Source organism: Camelus bactrianus, chromosome 5, assembly GCF_048773025.1.
Source record: "Camelus bactrianus isolate YW-2024 breed Bactrian camel chromosome 5, ASM4877302v1, whole genome shotgun sequence".
Taxonomy (NCBI): Eukaryota; Metazoa; Chordata; class Mammalia; order Artiodactyla; family Camelidae; genus Camelus; species Camelus bactrianus.
In genome coordinates, this window is record NC_133543.1 from 80,767,660 (window position 1) to 80,786,949 (window position 19,290).

The following is a 19,290-nucleotide window of genomic DNA, read 5'->3' on the forward strand; positions in this document are numbered from 1 at the left end:
GTGCACTTGAAAAGAACGTGTATTCCACTGCTTTCTGATGGGATGTTCTATAAATATCAAGTCCACCTGGTCTAATCCATAATTTAAGGCTTTGGTATGCAGCATAGTTTCACTGCCTTAAAAATGCCCTGTGCTTCACCTATTCATCCCATCCTCACCCTATCCTGCCCCCAGCCCCTTGCAACTACTGATCTTTTTCCTGTCTCCATGGTTTTGCCTTACTCTATAGTTTTCATATGTATATGTAAGACAGGGAACATTTTGGCTAGGGTATTATCATAGAAGTAAAACAAAGGGGATTTGACTTTTTAAATTTTTATTTTATTTCATTTTATTTATTTTGGCAGGGGGTGAGAGGCAACTGGGTTTTTGTTTTTGTTTTTTTAACAGAGGTACTGGGGATTGAGGATTTAATGATTTACCATAAAACACATTCAATGACAGCATGAGAACTACACTATTTTCACCAACAATAGACACATCTATTTACATTTTATTCAACTAATCTTAATTGATAACATACTACGTGACAGCCGTGTTTTAGGTGCTAGAGTTAACAGTAGTAAGCAGGGCAGACAGACTCTCTTCCCTCATGAAGTGGACATTCAAACTGAGGGTAAAGGAAAAGGACAGAAATTAAACCAAAAGTCAGACAAAATATTTTTCAATACTGCTAAGTAAAATGATGGAAATCAAACAGGGTTACATGATAGAGTGACAGTTGGAGACAGAGGTAAGAGAAGAGAAGAATTCTCTGATGATAGGACATTAAAGCTAAGAATTAAGAGATAAGAAGCAACTATATATGCAAGAGAAAAATATTCCAGGCAGAGAGAACCAAGAGTAAAATGGCCTAGAGATGGGAACAAGCTGGGTCTGAAGAAAGAAAGCAAGCCCAGGTGGCTGACTGGAGCGAGCAGAAGAGAGTGTATAGGGGTGAGGCTGGGAGAAGTAAGTGAGACAGGCAGGCAAGGCCAGGTCATAAATGGCCCCCTAGGCCACAGTAAGAAGTTTCAGTTTTATTTTAATGGGAAGCCACTGGAGGCAAGAAAATAATGTGATGCGATTTACATTTTCACTCTGGATCTGCAGAGTACCTTAAAAGACTTCTTTAAAATAACACTAATACACCAAGAGGATTAAAGATGCCAATCAATACTATGCAAATTCTAAAGTGAAAATGGCGTTTCAAGATCATCACGGCATGTATCTGATCCCTATCCACCTATCCACCAACCCTCTAAAAGAAATAACCAACGAGACATTGATAGTATTTTTGATCATGTCCACAGTCTGCTAAATTTACCATTTAGGGTATAGGGATATTTACACCCAATTCCCTACCAGAATGAAAAATCATTTCCATAGGGAACTGTAAACGAACATATCATTACAAGTATTTCTGCTTTCCACTATAGCCTTTTATTTTAAGCTTTGGAAAACCACGTTATGCCTGCAATTAGAAATTGCATTTTAAAAATACAAATGAGAACAGGCTGATGTTCAGATTTGGCTCCAGCAGATGTGGTCCCAACACCATGGGACACTCGGGGATGTAAAATGAAAATTAGCCAGCCACAGGCCAGGTGCTTTTTTGCTTATTTCAGGCCAGCTCCAGGGGACTAGGCTCCCCTCTCAGTGAGTGATTTTTCTTTCTCAGCTTAAAAGGGAATTGGAGGAATAAGCGATTTCTACTGTCTGTCTCTATGGCAACAGGTACCCTAATTTCACCTTAGAATATACCTATTCACTGAATAGCTTTCAGTCCCTACTATTATGATGAAAAATTTGATTTCATGAAAAATGAGATTTAGGTAATAAGCAAACTTCTTCCCCAGCAACCATGAAGTACAGTTTGTAAGAGGTATGATCATTCATGAGCAGAATACACTCTGTGGGCTTTTTCTCCTTTTCTGGTGTAGGGTACTTATCCCCAATGTCTCTCTTCTAGTTTTAAATGATAAAATATTATTCTTTTTTTCTCAACATTTATTTTTATTCAATTATGAAAAGTGGTTGGTTCATTGTAAAGAGTTTGGCAAATATGGAAAAAATATACAAAAGCAGATGCAAGAAAATAAAACTCACTCTCCTTATCCAAAAATAATCAGTATTAATATACTGCTAGCATTTTAGATGTGTACACATATAAATGCTATAACGTATTTTTTGTAACCAATCTTTTTCACAAAACATATTATAAGGAGTTCTCCACATCATTATTCTTTTAATACACAATTTTAATGGTTTCAGAGGAGTCTATAATATGGCTTATGATATTTTAATGTAACTTATCCCTCTATGTTGACATTATTAACCATAAATGTTTATGTACATATCTATTGGCTTAGAATGAGCCCCTGGAAAGGAAATAAAGGGGTCAAATGGGACAAACATTTCAAATTATATTGCCAAATTCTTCCCCCCAAATTATATCAATTTATTTTCCCACTAGAAGTAGATGGATAAGAGTATCCATTTCCTTAAATTCTTTATCAGAGGCACCATTTTTAAAAAGAAAAAATACTAATTTGATGGAAAGGGAAAGTATCTCCCTATATTTCTTTAATGTCTTTACTTAAAAACTTATTTTAAGATTAACTATGTTTTAACATTTTCATTGCTTTTTAGTGGGTGGAGACACATAAATTGCCTGTTCACCTGAGAAGCAAAGACTATTTGTTGTCCCCTAATATATATTCTCCCGCTATTTCTTAGTAACAGAGGAGATGACTTTTAGTTGAGCATAACCCCTTAAAATAAAGACATTTCCCATTCTCGTTTGCAGATAAGAGTGTCTATGTGTCAACTCCAGGTTGATGAAATATAAGCAAATGTGGTCTATGCTTTTTCTGAGTAATGTCCTTAAGGGAAAGGTAATGCCCTCTTTTTCTTCTTTATCATTCCAGATGCATTTATTATGGTTGGAGCTTCAGTAGCCATTTTGAACCATGAGTATGGTCTAGAGATGGTGGAGCAGAAAGCTAGAGGAAGACTAGGTTCCTAAGAATTTTACAGAAGTGACACCCTGCATGGTTGGTCTCCAGATTTTTATGTTATAAAATAAAACCGTATTTTTAAGCCATGATTGGTACGCATTTTTAGTTTCACAAAGCTGAACTTAATCCTGATTGATGTAAGATTTTCCCCAAATTTCTTCTTATTCATTTTAAGTACTCTTTTTTTTTTTTTAACATTTTTTATTGAGTTATAGTCATTTTACAATGTTGTGTCAAATTCTAGTGTAGAGCACAAGTTTCCAGTTATACATGAACTTACATATATTCATTGTCACATTTTTTTTTTTTTGCTGTGAGTTACCACAAGATCTTGTACTTATTTCCCTGTGCTATACATTATAATCTTGTTTATCTATTCTACATATGCCTGTCAGTATCTACAAGTTTTGAAATCCCAGTCTGTCCCTTCCCACTCCCAGCTCCCTTGGCAACCACAAGTTTGTATTCTATGTCTGAGTCTGTTTCTGTTTTGTATTTATGTTCTTTTTTTTTTAAAGTACTCTTTTCTATTTTAAGGTTATTTACACTTTATTTGGCATACATGTCACAAATTTTCCCAGTTTTCCATTTGGTCCTAATTTTTTTAATGGAATTAGGGGATACAAAAATATAATTATTCTTAAATTCAGTTGCTACTTAAATTCCATTATATATTTGGAAAAATCGGGTAACAGTATTAGCTTAGAAATACAAATTCCAGAGAAATATTTTGTCTCAACCATCATAAGGCAATACTGAGACATAATTTTACTTCCTATAAGTATGCAATTAAATGGTTGAATTACAGGCTAAAGTCATTTAGATAATGATAAATTGTGTATACTTTTGAGGACTTAATCGAGCATCATTCTTTGCTAAAGCAGAGATTTTCCATTTTTAATCTGTGGAGCTCTGGGTTCAAAGCACTGCCTCAAAGGTCTCCACTGCAGCTTAGGGGAGGCTAAATGTGTCAGCTCGACCTGTCACCCACAATCTAGGTTTCAAAGGCAGTCACTTCAGGTTACTCACTAGAGTGCCACAAAAGAGCCCCTGCCATATGACTTCCTCCCCACACAGACAAGAAACAGAGTCACAATTTCCTACCAGATCATAAGCAGCCAGCATCTTTTTCTGCACATCTGGAATTGCCCCCAGAGGCTCCAGATAAGGAAAGTTGTCTTTCATCACAAGAGAGACTGAGGGAGTACTGTCACTGGTGATGAGCCGGGAGGACAGGGTCAACAGGCACTGCTTCAGACTGGCAATTGGAGGAAGTCCACACAGTTCCTTAACAGACACTATGGTGTTCTGTGGGGAAGAAAACATGGAATTACACTTCTGACCACATGACACATCACCCCCAGTGCTTCCAGGTTTACACCAAAGTATATTCATTAAAAGAATACCCTTGAATACATATGTACTTTGAAGCAAACTGGATTATAACCAACTAAAAACGGTGTGCTACTCATGGAGATCACACACAGAGCTAATTCAAAATTACACTTCACCTTTCTCAACTGTTAGCAGCTGCACAAATATGCCACAAAGTAAAGCAGATTACAACCCAAGGCTACACAGTGCTTTTCAAAGCATGGCTTTGGAATATTCTGGAAATCTGAAATATTCTGGAAGAATCAGAGAAATTAACATTGGCTGGTCATAAATATCTTGTTTAATATGTATCACAATGAGCAGAAAATACGTCAGTGGTGGCGCATTGGAGTGCATCTCCTTTGAGCTTCTCCCCTCAAGGTAGCAGCCTACTATTACTCAGTACCCTTTTGACTTAACGAAACCATCAGTGGTGTTCCTTTATCATTCCACTAGAAATGCACCTGATACACACATAACAAAACATATTTCATGTAAAGCTACATTTGTCCATGTGACAGGCGTTTAAAAAATTTCACTTGAAGTAGGAATTATGCCTATTAACAGTGTACCTAACCTAATGTGTGTCTGATGAATTTAGTGACAATGATGGTATTCATTTTTCTACTAATTAGGCACCAAATAATCCTTAACCAAAAAGATACGTTGAGGTGGGAGAAGTTATCAGTACTAAATGGAAAAAGTTTATCCATCACAAACTCTCCCTAATATGTATTTTAAACACATAATATATGCAAAGGATATAGTTCAAGAATTACATAAAACTATATAGAATCTACTTCGAACATATAAATTTAGATGTAGAAACAACTTGCCACTAATTTAACACATGGATTCATACTAGTTGTAGAATTACGTCACAAAAAGTCAGGTAGATAATGCTAATATTTGTAGCCTATTTTTAAGATAGTGGATAAGGCAACCCACCTCAAGTTATATGCTTACAATCTAAGTGTTTGTATGTGGTTTATTTCCCCATATTTTGGTGATTTAAAATTGATTTTAAGCCTATCTCAGAATTTCTCAGCGAAATAATGTAAAAATAAAGTTTTTACCAAGTCGTGGTTTGGCATTTGACATCACATGACTAACAACCATGAATGATCATTGGGTTTTGGTGGCAGGTAATTCTGGACTTAAAGTTCAACTTTCCTATCTATTAAATGCAATATTTGGGAAATATTACTCAACTTCTTCAATCTTATTTTCTATTTTGAATGTAGGGATTTTTGGTGAAGGTTACTATAAAAATGTTAGCTAAAGGAGCAAATAAATTGCTTTGAAAAATATTCCTCTCCTGTTTTGCTCTGATACATAGACCACTGCCACTTCTGTCAAACAACACTTCCTTGCACATTGCAGGAACTTAGTAAGCATTTGTTGTTTGGCGGCGTCTCAGTAACATGAGCCCAGAATAAGCATATAAGTAGCACAGAAAAAAGAAGTTTGCAGCCATCTCTGATTACAAGCATTAATGAAGGGAAGGAAAACAACACTGAATTCCCGTATGTCGAAGCTGGGTAATTTACTTACACTCTCATTTAATTCTCATAATAGTCCTGTGATGTAAGTATTGTTATTTTTCTTACCTTATGAGGAGACAACTGATGATCAGAGATCTGAAATAATTTGCTCAAGATCACACAGGGATAGAGTTTAATCCAGAATCCATGTCCTTTCAATTAAACCTCAGTTCTAGAAGACTAAATAGTTTTCAACAAGTTCAAGTGTTGAATTTTGTTTGTTGATTAGTTTTGTTTGCTCTTGTGGGGAGTAATTTATTATTGTTGTTATACATTTAAACAACTAAATAATCTAACAGGCATAACATTTGTTTTATATGACTTCAAATTCCCTTCTATGTTCTTATCCGTGAATATTTTACATATATACTTACAATTAGTATGCATGTGTTTGTATATATAAAGTTTTGTATATTACATACACATATAATAATTTTATATTCTATGTACACATTCCCATATATCAATTTGGTTATGTATTAGAGATATTTAACGGGTATATAAAGCATTTTGCTACACTGATACTCCATTAACTGGCTTTGTTCAGGCCAAATTTAACACAGCATCCACAATTAGAAGCATAAAATATATCTGCTTCATCACAAGCAATACTGAACTTAGTTCAGCAGTACATGGGTTTGCACATCCTTCCTTATCATTTTCTGAGGAATCAGATCATTAGTGAAAAACAATGTTCACTGCTGAGAGAGGGGTCAGGAGAAGCAGGGGTAGGGGAGAACAGTATATTTTTCCTACCTGCATATTTTCTCTCATATCTATGGCTTCTCGTAAGGGATGAACTGCTATCTTAAAGATGTCATCTATGGTTTTAAGACCAATATTCCTGAGCATAGTATATTCCCGAACTTTCTTCCCCATTCTCACTGAAAGGCTGCGCTTCTGTGGCTTTCCTCCTCCACTTCTATTAGTTATTGCTATGTGGACAAAAAGAGTTACGTGCTCCATGATGTCACCCACAAAGGAGCGGAGGGGAACATGCCGATACCCAGGCTGCAAACATTCAAACGGTATGGTGTACTGCCCTATAAACTCATCCCCAATGTAGTCGTCATCCAGAACAACAAAACGGATCATGGCCAGCTCAGGTAGGTTCACTTGAAACTCAAATGTTTCATCAAAAATAGGATTATCACTGTTTTGTTGTACAGTTTTAGTTCTTTGTTCCGAACAGTCTGCTGGAATTCCATGTATCTCTATACACACGTAGGGATCTATGACATCCCCTTTGGCACAAGCTCCCTTGGGCTTTGGGAAGTTCTGACCACTGATGATCTTAATATGAAGAACTAGAGGAGACACCCCGGGTACAATGCCCTTTGTATTTGCACTGAAGTAAGAAACTTCATCTCGCATGATAGATGGCCTTAGGACATAACCACAGCCTCCATTCTGAAGAAACCAGCCCGTGTGAAGGTCCATCATTGGTCCCGGAGTCTGAAAATTCATTGCCACAATCTGACAGCCACAATTCCAAAAGTCCTGTGGATTCAAGTTACTGGAATCGATTCTCATGGCGCTTGGATAGACTCGTGATAAGAACTTCTTATTATAATTTACAAAATCCTCCGGGTATTCATTTGCAATTCGGCTAGCCTCTGTTTCACTAAATGAACAAATTTCCCAATAGTTTTGGCTTTTCATAGACAGTTCGAAATCCCTGTACTGCACAGATTTACAGATAGACACCAAGTCAGAGAGCTCCCTGCACAGCCAGATTTGTTTCTGCTCACCGTTGTAATCTACCGACATCCTTCGAGACATTTCAGCTTCTTCATCTTCGTCCGTTACCTCTCCTTCTAAAACATCTGGATCGGAAGGCAATTTCTTTCCTTTCACAATGATCATTCTTTTTAATTTTTCTGGTGATGGGAGGTAGGATTCTGATGGCAAAGGTGCTTCAGTATAGAGTTTACTGCCAAAGACCTTTCTCATCTGTTGAACCATTACTTTCTGCTGTGCTAGGGAGCAGTGATTCCCCAAGCAAAGAATGAGTGGGTATTCGGAAGCCACGAAGGCAAATTTATTTATTACCTCTATGACGCTTCGAAAGGAAAGATGTGTTGTCATGTTATTTCGATTACAAAGGATTGGTTCATTGTCTGAGCCATCATTTACATCAAGTTCAATGCTTCGACAGCCCATTTTCAAAGCTCTAACATACCCATTAATATCAGCTGGCCCCCTGAACTGGTCTTCTATGAGATAGGTGTTGTGCGAGGCATTGATGTAGTAGTGAGATAATGGCTGGGTCATATCTTGGGCAACCTTTTTTTGCTCAGGATCAAAAATGTCACATTCTGGTGACAACAAATACTGAGTAAAGCCATCAATTGCAAGAAACCCTTTCTGACGTCCCTCTTCAGAAAGTTCATATCTCCGAATAATGTCTAAACACATGTTCTCTGTGATATGGGTGACTCCTTGCTCAGCTTCTAAAAAGAGCATTAGATCATTGGCGTCCAAATACTCTTTGTTTTTAGATATCTGTACAAGCAAGAAGTACACTTCTGGCCTGGTGCAAAGTTCACAAAAAGCTTCACAAAACTCCTCTTCTGTCACTCGGGTGGTCAGTTTTTCTTTGCTCTTCTGGATTTCTTTAAATTTTAACCTGATCTTGGATTCCTTCAGGGTAGGGTTGAGTTGTTTTATTAATTCTACGGAGGTGTCTTCCAACATAATCCCATTCCCATCAATATCTGCTGCTTCAAACACGGTTTTCAACCACATGAACCTTGGGGTGCTCTGGTTGCCCTCCATAAAATCGTGGGGTTGCTTACTTCGAGAAACCAGATACCGTAACCCTGACACCCAGATGTTTGCTACATCCGCTGAATTGGCAACCAGGTCCAGAGACTCGTAGTTTTCCCCGTGGAGTATGGAAAAGGCACAGTCCTCACAAATCTGGTCAGCAAGGCCATTGTTTCTAAACGTTTCCGTGTTCTTCCCCAGCCGGATCTCTTTAATGGCAGAAATATCAAGCTTAGCTTTCTCAAGGTCTTTCTTGGAAGGTTCCCAGCGAAGAGCCTGGAGGTCTGTGTCCAGAGTAAAAAAACGGTTGTAAATGCGAGAGTTGGGCCGAACCTTCTTCAGCTCACAGCCAGCCTGCATGAAGCTGATGCAGTCGCTCGCGCTGCTGATCTTCTTTTCTGACGGCATGCTGCTAAAGGACACAGTTTTCTTTCTTCCACCACATTTTTGGTTTGAAGGATCCTGTAAAACAATTTGAAGATAATGCATCAATTTCCTTTAGCAAATAAACAAATTCAGTAGCACTCTATGAACTCCTCAGACTCCATTCAGATATGATGATGATTGGGACAGGAGCTAGCCTAAAATTTGCCTTTGCACTGTTGCGGAAAAGAGAAATTGCTGAGAAAATTCATATTATTCGGTTGAGAAAAAACTTATTTTTCCAATGCCTGTGTGCTCTCTGAAATACAATCAAGTATTAAATTAACTGCAAATCACTCTTATTTGTTCATTAAATCAGATTAGCTAAGAACCTCTACCTATTGGTACTTTGATAACCTAGCTCAAGTCCTATAGATACATGAAAACAAAAAGCTGGATTTCTTTAAAAGTGTTCCTCATTTACGCTTTGCAACAGTTTAGGTTTTATACTTCTATTTCAAATAAAAGATTTTTACCTTAATGTACACTACATCAAAAAAGGCTTACAATATAGAGTAACTGAAAAATCACTTTTTTTCCTCAAACTATTTTGAAGAGTAAAGGCATCTTGAAAGTCACATTGAGAGCTGGCAATAGACAAATGACTCTCACCTGAGCAAATTTTCAGACTGAGGTAAACAATTTAAATGAATATTGAGACTTCACATCTGCTTTTCAGTATAATGCTATTTGCAGTCACTGCTGAGAACTAAACAGAAATGTGAATGGCTCCACTAACTGTTGAGGTTCTTCCAACGTAAATTAAATCTCAAAGCCTTTTTCCATAAGATGTCACAGGGAGCATCTGCACCTTGCCTTGCACACGTTTCTGTAAGTGTCTTTGAATCTTAGTCTCACAGAATTCTAGTCTCCTCAGCCCATTTCACCAGTCCCTGAACAGTGCCAACGGGACACCAAACTTCATCTGTGCAGATTAGTGCATTTTAAGCAGGCTAATTATTTCTTGTGGCTATTTCCTTCTTGGGTGTGTCTAGGCCTTCTCACCTATTGTCTTTCCTAAATTTCATGTCCAGTCCTCTGAATATTCTTTTTTATCATTATTACATTAACATAGGTTGCCTTTATTTTTTTTTTTGAATACTCATAATTATAAGATGATCTATTTCATCTTAGTCCTGGACCTTCCACTATGTCTGTCACTCTCAATTCCTTTACACTGAATACCTGACCAATGCCACTTAAGACTGGATTTTTCTTTATACGTTCCTCTATTCAGACCACAGACTCAAATTAACAATGCTCCCAAACACATGATCAATTCATATACTGTTCCCAGGAACACATTTCCCCAAAGTACCTTAATCCATGTTGACAGTGCCCAATTTTATAAAGCATATCAAAGAGGCAGCCAAGTATAGACAGCCATTGTCCTTATGGCAGAAATAACTAGCCTCAAATTGGTATTTATTCCACTCCCTAGATATATGACCTTGGATAAGTCACTTAGCCTCTCAATCTTAATTTCTGCTTTTAAGTGGGAACCAATAATCATTATGTATAATAGTGTTACCATGAGACTCAAAAGAAGAAATGTTCATGAATATTTTATTTAAGCTGTAAGTGCTTATAAGGTTATTCTTTTTGAAGGGAGAGAAACACTTCCTCGTGCAACTGGTCACTGTAGGACCATCAGGAGGCACTGGCCAGGATACTGGGGGTTACGCAGAAGTTGATTCACTCCTGACTTCTGAGCATTTAAGGCAAATCTGCAGTGATAAACCAAAAATGTTTTTTAAATGCCATATGATATTACTTTTTTAAGCACTGAAAAACGTAGCCAAAGTAGCCTAGGCCGTCTCCTTCATTGGCATTCTTTTAGAACAAGATAGAATCTCTCTTTTAGGGCCTTATTCAGTCGTGGTCTTGCCTGTAAGAGCCTCTCTAGCCTGTGATTCAGAAAAGGGCAGGATGATTTATTATTCAATTGACTAAAACCTTGCCTGCGAAAAAGAAACAAAATTTGCTTTAGTTATGGGATGGTGGTGGGATGATTCATTAACTCATATATCTGATCTTCAAGTGACAAAGATATAAATTACTCAATTTAGATTAGAGGATAGCGCTTCTTGGTGCCTTGGCATTTAAGAACTTAGCTCCTGCTTTTCCAGAGAGTTGTTATTTTTAATTATCCCACAGTGGTCAATTTCCTCATCATTAAATTAAAAAACAACCATAAATCTTCAGTTATTTATATGCAGATGCACTATTAAACACATTTAAATTCGTCACAGCCTACATGCTCAGAAATATCAGATGTCTGTGTGTATTTTTCCACACCATCAAGGCAGGCACCTAATGGCACTGCTGAGATGGGATTAATCTACCAAGTAAAATACTGAAGGAAACTGTGAATTGTGATGGCAAATGAGACTGTGACTCAGATTTTAAAGATACCATTTCACTAGACTTTTAAGCTAATGAGAGCTTTCACATTAAAAGTTATTTTTATATAAACAGATCATGTTCCAAATAAGATTATTGTCAACAGAGTTATAAAACCACTAATGGTTCCTAACAAAGCTTAAATGGGAAATCGGTGTTCCTCTTAAAGCATGTGTAAGGTTCCTGTACCACACATGCTATCATACCCCCCTCTTCGTGGTCTAGTGAGCCACTCCAGACCTGAGCCCCTGTTTATGAGAACAAAACTACTGCTGTCAGGATAGCGGTCCTTTATGAGCCTCTCTTCTTTGTGGTGATATTTCCTTAAATCAAGACTTTCTCTCCTACTTAGATAAGTCTTCAAGAGACAGATGTTTTATATCTTACCCCACAAAAGAATCCACCTGCCTCAAAATGCCTATTTCTTCCCTTGAATTTACTAATTATTAAAATGGCTTAAAACTTGGAACTAGTGGAAAAGATATGATCTTAAGTTGTCATCTCACAGAAGACAAAATCCAAAGTTATTATAAGCCCTCAAAAGAGCCAAAAAAAAAAAAAAAAAGGTCATAGCACATGTGAACAATTAGCTTGTCTACAGTTGACAAGAGCCAAGATTATTTATATTCAAAATATGCTGGAAAAGTTTCAGGACTCTGATATTTCTCTAGGTCTGTTCTTTCAATGAACATGCTATGCATTAGCTCTGAAAAGCTGGGAGGAGGGGAGCTGGAAACTGTGTTAGAGTGGACAGGAAGATGAGGGATTCCAAATCTCCTGATCTTCTTCACCACCCTGGCCTCTTTGCTGAGCTGCACACCCTCTGTAGTTCCCTGAAGAAGATCTTGGCAGATTGGTGGTGGGGAAAGAGAATCGTTCTGATACAGAGACGGGGGTAGCCCCAACTGAGAAAAGCTGAAGTACTAGTTGTAGATCTTCCTGTTGATAAATACAAAAAATTGATGATGAGATATGGGCAAATCCATTGCAGTTATCTATATAACTCCAATGACTGTAAGGACATATTATACAAAGATTATTGTACAGTATGAGAATTTGACATTTACTTCAAAGATACATTTCCTGACTCTAGAATGAAGGGAAGAGACTAAAGTACCAACTCCCCTCAGAGTTTCTCCTAGAACAGCTGACCAAAAAAAAAGTTTGAATTTATTTTGATAAACAGCACACTGTAATGCCTCTATCCCCTAAATTAAAGCTTAGCCTTATATTCTAGTGGGGTCCAAAACTTAGTCAGGCATTGAGCTCAATTCTCTCTATATCCTAACATTTTATGTTTAAGTTTTAAAATTGTCATTTCACAAAAAGGGATTAAATTTAAACAAGTTAAATAATAACTAAACCAAACTACGTTTATATAGTCTCTGAACATTTCCACATAATACTTTACCTTTTGGATCTACTGTCTTCTTAATCAATACTTCATATAAAAAAGATTTAATCATCAGAATCAAGAAGAGGCTCATAAACTAGCAAAGCAATAGAAACATGTTTTAGTCTTCTATCAAACAAGACATTGATTTGCCTATGAACACTGTTTCTAATATAGTCATATCATAAAGATAATTTCTATCTAATCTCATAATGTAAGAGTTGATGTCCAATCTTAGAATAATTTCAAAATACTAAGGAAAATGGACAAATGTTGGTCTAGTTTTTTTTTAAATTTTTCATTATTTTCTACAACATTGTTGCTTACCCACTACTAGGAATAGGATACCAGTCATGAGTACATGAGATTCCCACACAACAGTAAAAACTTTATAGCACCCTAAACATGTTTTATTAAGCTCAGATTGGGAAAACTGTTCACATAAATCAAACTAATAAACTTGTTTCCACAAGTTCCCATTGACATTTGCTCTCTGAGCCCAACAAGGCTGGATATGCTGCAAGTTCCTTAACATAACTCAACAGACAAAATCATTTTTCATCAGAACACACTGATAAACCCCAGAAAGAACTCTGCTTATTCAATGCAAGGGCAGCTTTGGGTCTAAATAATGAATTGTTTCAATATAATAATTTTAGGAAAAAAGTACTTTAAAGAAAAAAGCAGCACAAAAATGTAAACATACCTAACTCCATGGAACTGTACATTTAAAAATCATTAAGATGGTAAACTTTATGTTATATACATTTTACCACAAAAGAAAGGCATACTAAAGCTTTGTACAAAAATTTCAGAGTAAAGGAAAAATACCCATATTTCCCCAGTTCTGATCTGACAAACATGCTTAAACATCTAATTGTATTGTCACATACTCCTATTTGGGATGGGGGGGGTTACTTTTAGGTGGACAGTTCTAAGTTGATTTGTTGGTAAAACAACAAATTTACAAAAACTTAAAGAATATCAATCAAAACATCGGTTGTCAAACTGTGACCAGATGGAATCTTTGTTTCATAATCCACCTACATAAATGCCAATACACTGAAGTGACATTTACTTTTTCTTTTTAGTATAGGGGGAAAACATTTATTTTTGAAGAGGTATCTTAAGGAAGTCTTCACATAAGAATTTAATAGATTATAACTAAAAGACAAAAAAATATATATATAGGCACATAAATCTCATTTTCATCATAGGGAGCCTATCTTGTTCATATAGACAACTTATGAGCTACAACTTTATACTAATGATATTCATTCCAGTTTTATGAATTTCCAAGCAAAATTCAGAAATAAAAGGTTTAGTTGATATATGAAATTTTCCAAGGACTGTAGACAATATAAATAATTTGGGATCCAAATGAGCCCCAATGTTGAATATTGAGAGTCCTCTGGTCTCCATTCTTTGTTCATTCATTCAACAAACAATAATAGGTACCTACTTCATGTGAAGGAGTGGCACATTTTAGAGTTTTAAAGAAATTGATACCGACAAGAGAAGATGGCGGAGTAGAAGAACGCTCGCAGGTCACCCTCTCCCACAAATACACCAAGACCCACATCTACAGACCCACTCAGCCAACCAGAGCACCTGTGGAACTCCGACAGAACATCGCCCTCTTCAAAAGATAAAGACGCCAAAAATCTGGTAGGAGAAAAGGAAAAAAGAAAGAACAAAAGGCAAAGCAGCGCGGGACGGGTCCCGCGGGGAGGGAGCAGCAAAGGAGGACTGGCGCTCGCTCGATGGGTCTCCCCTCTCCAACTGAGAGGCCAGCGGGACGGAGGGGGAGCCTCTGAGGCTCGGATCTGTACAGAGGAGCCCTTGACTAACAGAACTAAGTTTAACGGGCACAGAGCGTCCCCCCCGACACCCAGCCTGAGACGCGAGCCGGCAGTGGCGGGCAGGGCCAGGCTGCACAAGCCAGGCGGAGGACGGAAGTGGCTGCACGGAGGCAGCCCCGGGGGAACGCAAGGGGCTGCGCGCCGTGGTTGTGGGTGCACAGGGCAGAACAACCTGGGCCCTCCATAAAACAGCAAGGTTGATGTGCTCTCGGGGGAAGGGTGCACACCCCCATCTCTGAAAACCCGCGGAAAGTTTTCGGGGGAAGAGAGGCAGGGCTCAGGCACAGCCGCCATTTCCTCCGCGCTTAGCACTCAGGCGGGGGTGGAGGCGAAACCTGCATCCGAACCGAAGGGCTTAGCAGCCTCAAAGGCCAGACTGAGACTGGCCTGCAGCCCGGGGCAGGTAGGATCCTTCCATCCTGGTCCCTCAGAGAACTTGCTCCACAAAGACAAACAAGGAGCTGGGTTTTGGCTCGGAGCAGGGACAGGGCTGTCCCTCGGTCTTCCCCGAGCCCACCCGCGGAGCGCCGACCAGGGCGGAGCGCGCATCCGCACAGAGAACGGAACTACCGGCGGCGCAGGTAGAGGGAGAGCGGCCCCCCCGCCTTTCGGGCAGGAACACAGCCCCTGACCGAGGTGCTGGGAGGGGGTACGACCCGCCCTCCTACCTGGCCAGTCTGCAACATCTGACTGGGGCATCCGGAGGGGCAGCGACCCGCCCGCCCACAGCAGAGAGCTACACCTGACCCAGTGTTAGGAGGAGGCGCGATCTGCTTGCGGACAGGTGCTGGGAGCAGCACAGAAGAGGGCGCCAACGGAGGACCTCTGAAAACAGCAAGCTGAGCTTCCAAAACAGGACGAAGACAGAAAGACTTCACATTAAAAGCACACAGACTCCAGGAGAACACCGACAAACACCCCCCCCCCCCCATTTTTTAAATCTGTTTTTACCTGTTCTATTTTTTATTACTCTCTTAATCTTTACTTCTTAATTCACTTCTATTTCTCTTGGGTTTTGATGTCCTGCTATTGATTAGACACAGGTTTCAAATACATCTATTCATCCCCCCCCCCCTTTTTTTGTAAAGGTTTTAAAAGGACCTTTTAAAAAGGTCAACCTTTTAAACCCGATTAATACTCTGCTTCAACTCACCCTTCTATTATTCATTATACACTGTTTTCAAACCCTCTTTCTCCCTTCTTTTAAAATTCTTTCTCTCGCTCTCTTTTTTTTCTTTTTTTCCTAAGTTCTATTCCTAAATAGGCATCAGATAGATAAAATCCTTAAGGACCAAAATAAACAACTGATACTCCACAAAACACAGTGCCAAAGAGGTATGAGCAAGATGAAGAAGCAGAAAAACCTTTCCCAATTAAAAGAACAAGAGAAATCCCCTGAAAGAAAGATCAATGAAATAGACATCGATAGCCTACTAGATCAAGATTTCAAAAAAGGAGTGATCGAATTGCTGAAGGAATTAAAAGAGATAGTGTTTAGAGATATAAAATATGTCAGAAATGAAATTGAAGCTATAAAGAAGAGCCAAGTAGAATGGGTAAACTCATTGACAGAGATGAGGAATGATCTAATAGCTGTGCAAAGCCGACTAGATAATGCAGAGCAACGAATTAGTGATCTAGAAGACAGGGCAATAGAAAGCACCCATTCAGAAGAACTACAAGAGAAGCAAATAAAAAATAATGAAAATAGCATAAGGGACCTATGGGATAATATAAAGCGTCCCAATCTTCGCATAATAGGGGTCCCAGAAGGAGAAGAAAGATCAAAGGGGATTGAAAAGGTTTTTGAAGAAATCATGACTGAAAACTTCCCAAACTTAAAGAAGGAATCAGATATCCAAGTACAGGAAGCTCAGAGGGTCCCAAACAGGAAGAACCCAAATAGACCCACACCAAGACATATCATAATCAAGATGGCCAGAGTCAAGGATAAAGAAATGATTCTAAAGGCAGCAAGAGAAAAGCAAAGAGTAAGTTACAAGGGACCACCCATAAGGCTCTCAGCTGATTTCTCTACACAAACACTACAGGCCAGAAGGGAGTGGCAAGATATATTCAAAGCCCTGAATGAAAAAAAGATGCAGCCTATGATCCTTTATCCAGCAAGGCTATCCGTGAGGATAGAAGGAGAAATAGTTTCACAGACAAAAAAAAGCTGCAGGAGTTTAGCAACACTAAACCCATGCTAAAAGAAATATTGAAAGGGCTATTCTAAATAGAAAAGCAGCAGGATGCTACAGAAATGAGAAACACACAACTGGAAAGGTGATAACTCATGAATTACAAATAAAGTAAACATGAAATTATAAAAGAAGACATACAAATCACTGAGAGTGGGAGAGGGAGGCAGGGAAATATAGAATATTTTTTTCTTTCTTTTTTAAATTTTTTTAACAGTAGGATGGGTTTAAGATCATGTTACTATCAGTTTAATAAAAACAGTTATAGTAATGGGTTGATAGATTTACAAAAAAGGGTAACCACAAGCCAAAAATTTACAAAGGAGTCACAAAAATTAAATAAAATCCATGATAATACAAAGGAAAATTACCAAACCACAAAAGGAAGAAGAAAGGAACAAAGAGGATATACCAAGTCAACTGCAAAGATAAGTTCAAAATGGCAATAAACACACATCTATCATTAATTACTGTAAATGTTAATGGACTAAATGCTCCAGCCAAAAGACACAGAGTGGCAGACTGGATAATAAAGCAAGAACCTTCAATATGCTGCATACAAGAGACCCACTTTAGGGAGAAGGACACATATAGATTGAGAGTGAAAGGATGGAAAAGGGTATTCCATGCAAATGGAAAAGCCAAAAAAGCAGGTGTTGGAGTACTGATTTCAGACAAAATAGACTTTAAAACAAAGGCCATAAAGAAAGATAAAGAAGGACATTTTATAATGATTAAAGGAGTGATACATGATGAGGATATTACACTCGTTAATACATATGCACCCAATATAGGAGCACCTAAGTACATACAAGAATTACTAACAGAGATAAAGGGGGATATTGATGGGAATACAATCATAGTTGGAGATTTTAACACTGCATTAACATCACTAGACAGATCTTCCAGACAGAAAATAAACAAGGCAACAGAGAAATTAAATACTACAATAGAAAAACTAGATTTGGTGGATATTTTCAGAGCATTACACCCCCAAAAAATAGGATATACATTCTTTTCAAGTGCACATGGAACATTTTCCAGGATCGATCATGTACTTGGGCACAAAAGAAACCTCAACAATTTTAAGAAGACAGAAATTATCTCAAGCATGTTTACTGACCACAGTGCCATGAAACTGGAAATCAACAACAGAGAAACAAAGGAGAAAAAAAGGAAAGCATGGAGATTAAACAATATGTTATTGAAAAAACAATGGATCAATGAGGAAATCAAAGCTGAAATTAAAAAATACCTTGAGACAAATGATAATGAAAGCACAACCACTCAAAACCTATGGGACACAGCAAAGGCAGTGCTAAGAGGGAAGTTTATAGCGATATAGGCCTTCCTCAAAAAAGAAGAACAATCTCAAATAAACAATTTAACCCACCACCTGAATGAATTAGAAAAAGAACAAAAAGCCCCCAAAAGCAGCAGAAGGAAGGAAATAATAAAGATCAGACAGGAATTAAATACAATAGAGATTAACAAGACCATAGAAAAAATCAACCAAACCAAAAGCTGGTTTTTTGAAAAAGTAAATAAAATCGACAAACCTCTGGCCAAACTCACAAAGAAGAAAAAAGAGAGATCACAAATTAGCAAAATAAGAAAGGAAAATGGAGAAATTACAACAAACAAAATAGAAATACAGAATATCATACGAGAATATTATGAAAAACTATATGGAACCAAACTGGATAACCTAGAGGAGATGGACAAGTTTCTGGAAACATACTGTCCACCAAAACTGAATCAAGAAGAATCTGAACACTTGAACAATCCGATCACTAGAAAGGAAATAGAAATAGCAATTAAAAACCTCCCTACAAATAAAAGTCCAGGACCGGACGGCTTCACCGGGGAATTCTACCAAACATACAAAGAAGAACTCATACCAGTCCTTCTCAAACTCTTCCAGACGACTGAAAAGGAGGGATTACTCCCAAACTCATTCTATGAAGCCACCATCACCCTGATACCAAAACCAGGCAAAGACACTACAAAAAAAGAGAATTATAGGCCAATATCACTGATGAACATAGACGCCAAAATCCTCACCAAAATTTTAGCAAATAGAATCCAACAACACATAAAAAAGATTATACATCATGACCAAGTGGGGTTCATCCCAGGGACACAAGGCTGGTTCAACATACGCAAATCAATCAGTGTAATACATCACATCAACAAGAGAAAGGACAAAAACCACATGATCATCTCAATCGATGCAGAAAAAGCATTTGATAAAATTCAACACCCATTTATGATAAAAACTCTCGCCAAAGTGGGTATAGAGGGAACATATCTCAACATAAT

General features: G+C 37.9%; 1 protein-coding gene across 2 annotated transcripts in view; it reads right to left on the minus strand.

Annotated features, from left to right (window-relative positions):
* PLCL1 (phospholipase C like 1 (inactive)) overlaps window positions 1–19,290 on the minus strand; it is a 308,629-nt gene that overhangs the window by 52,154 nt on the left and 237,185 nt on the right. For both annotated transcript variants that reach the window (XM_074364217.1, XM_010971899.3), the window contains 2 exons: window positions 6,674–9,148; window positions 4,104–4,307 (listed from right to left, as the gene is read on the minus strand). In XM_074364217.1, the coding sequence (XP_074220318.1) occupies window positions 4,104–4,307; window positions 6,674–9,148 (2,679 nt within the window). The remainder of the gene's footprint in view (window positions 1–4,103; window positions 4,308–6,673; window positions 9,149–19,290) is intronic.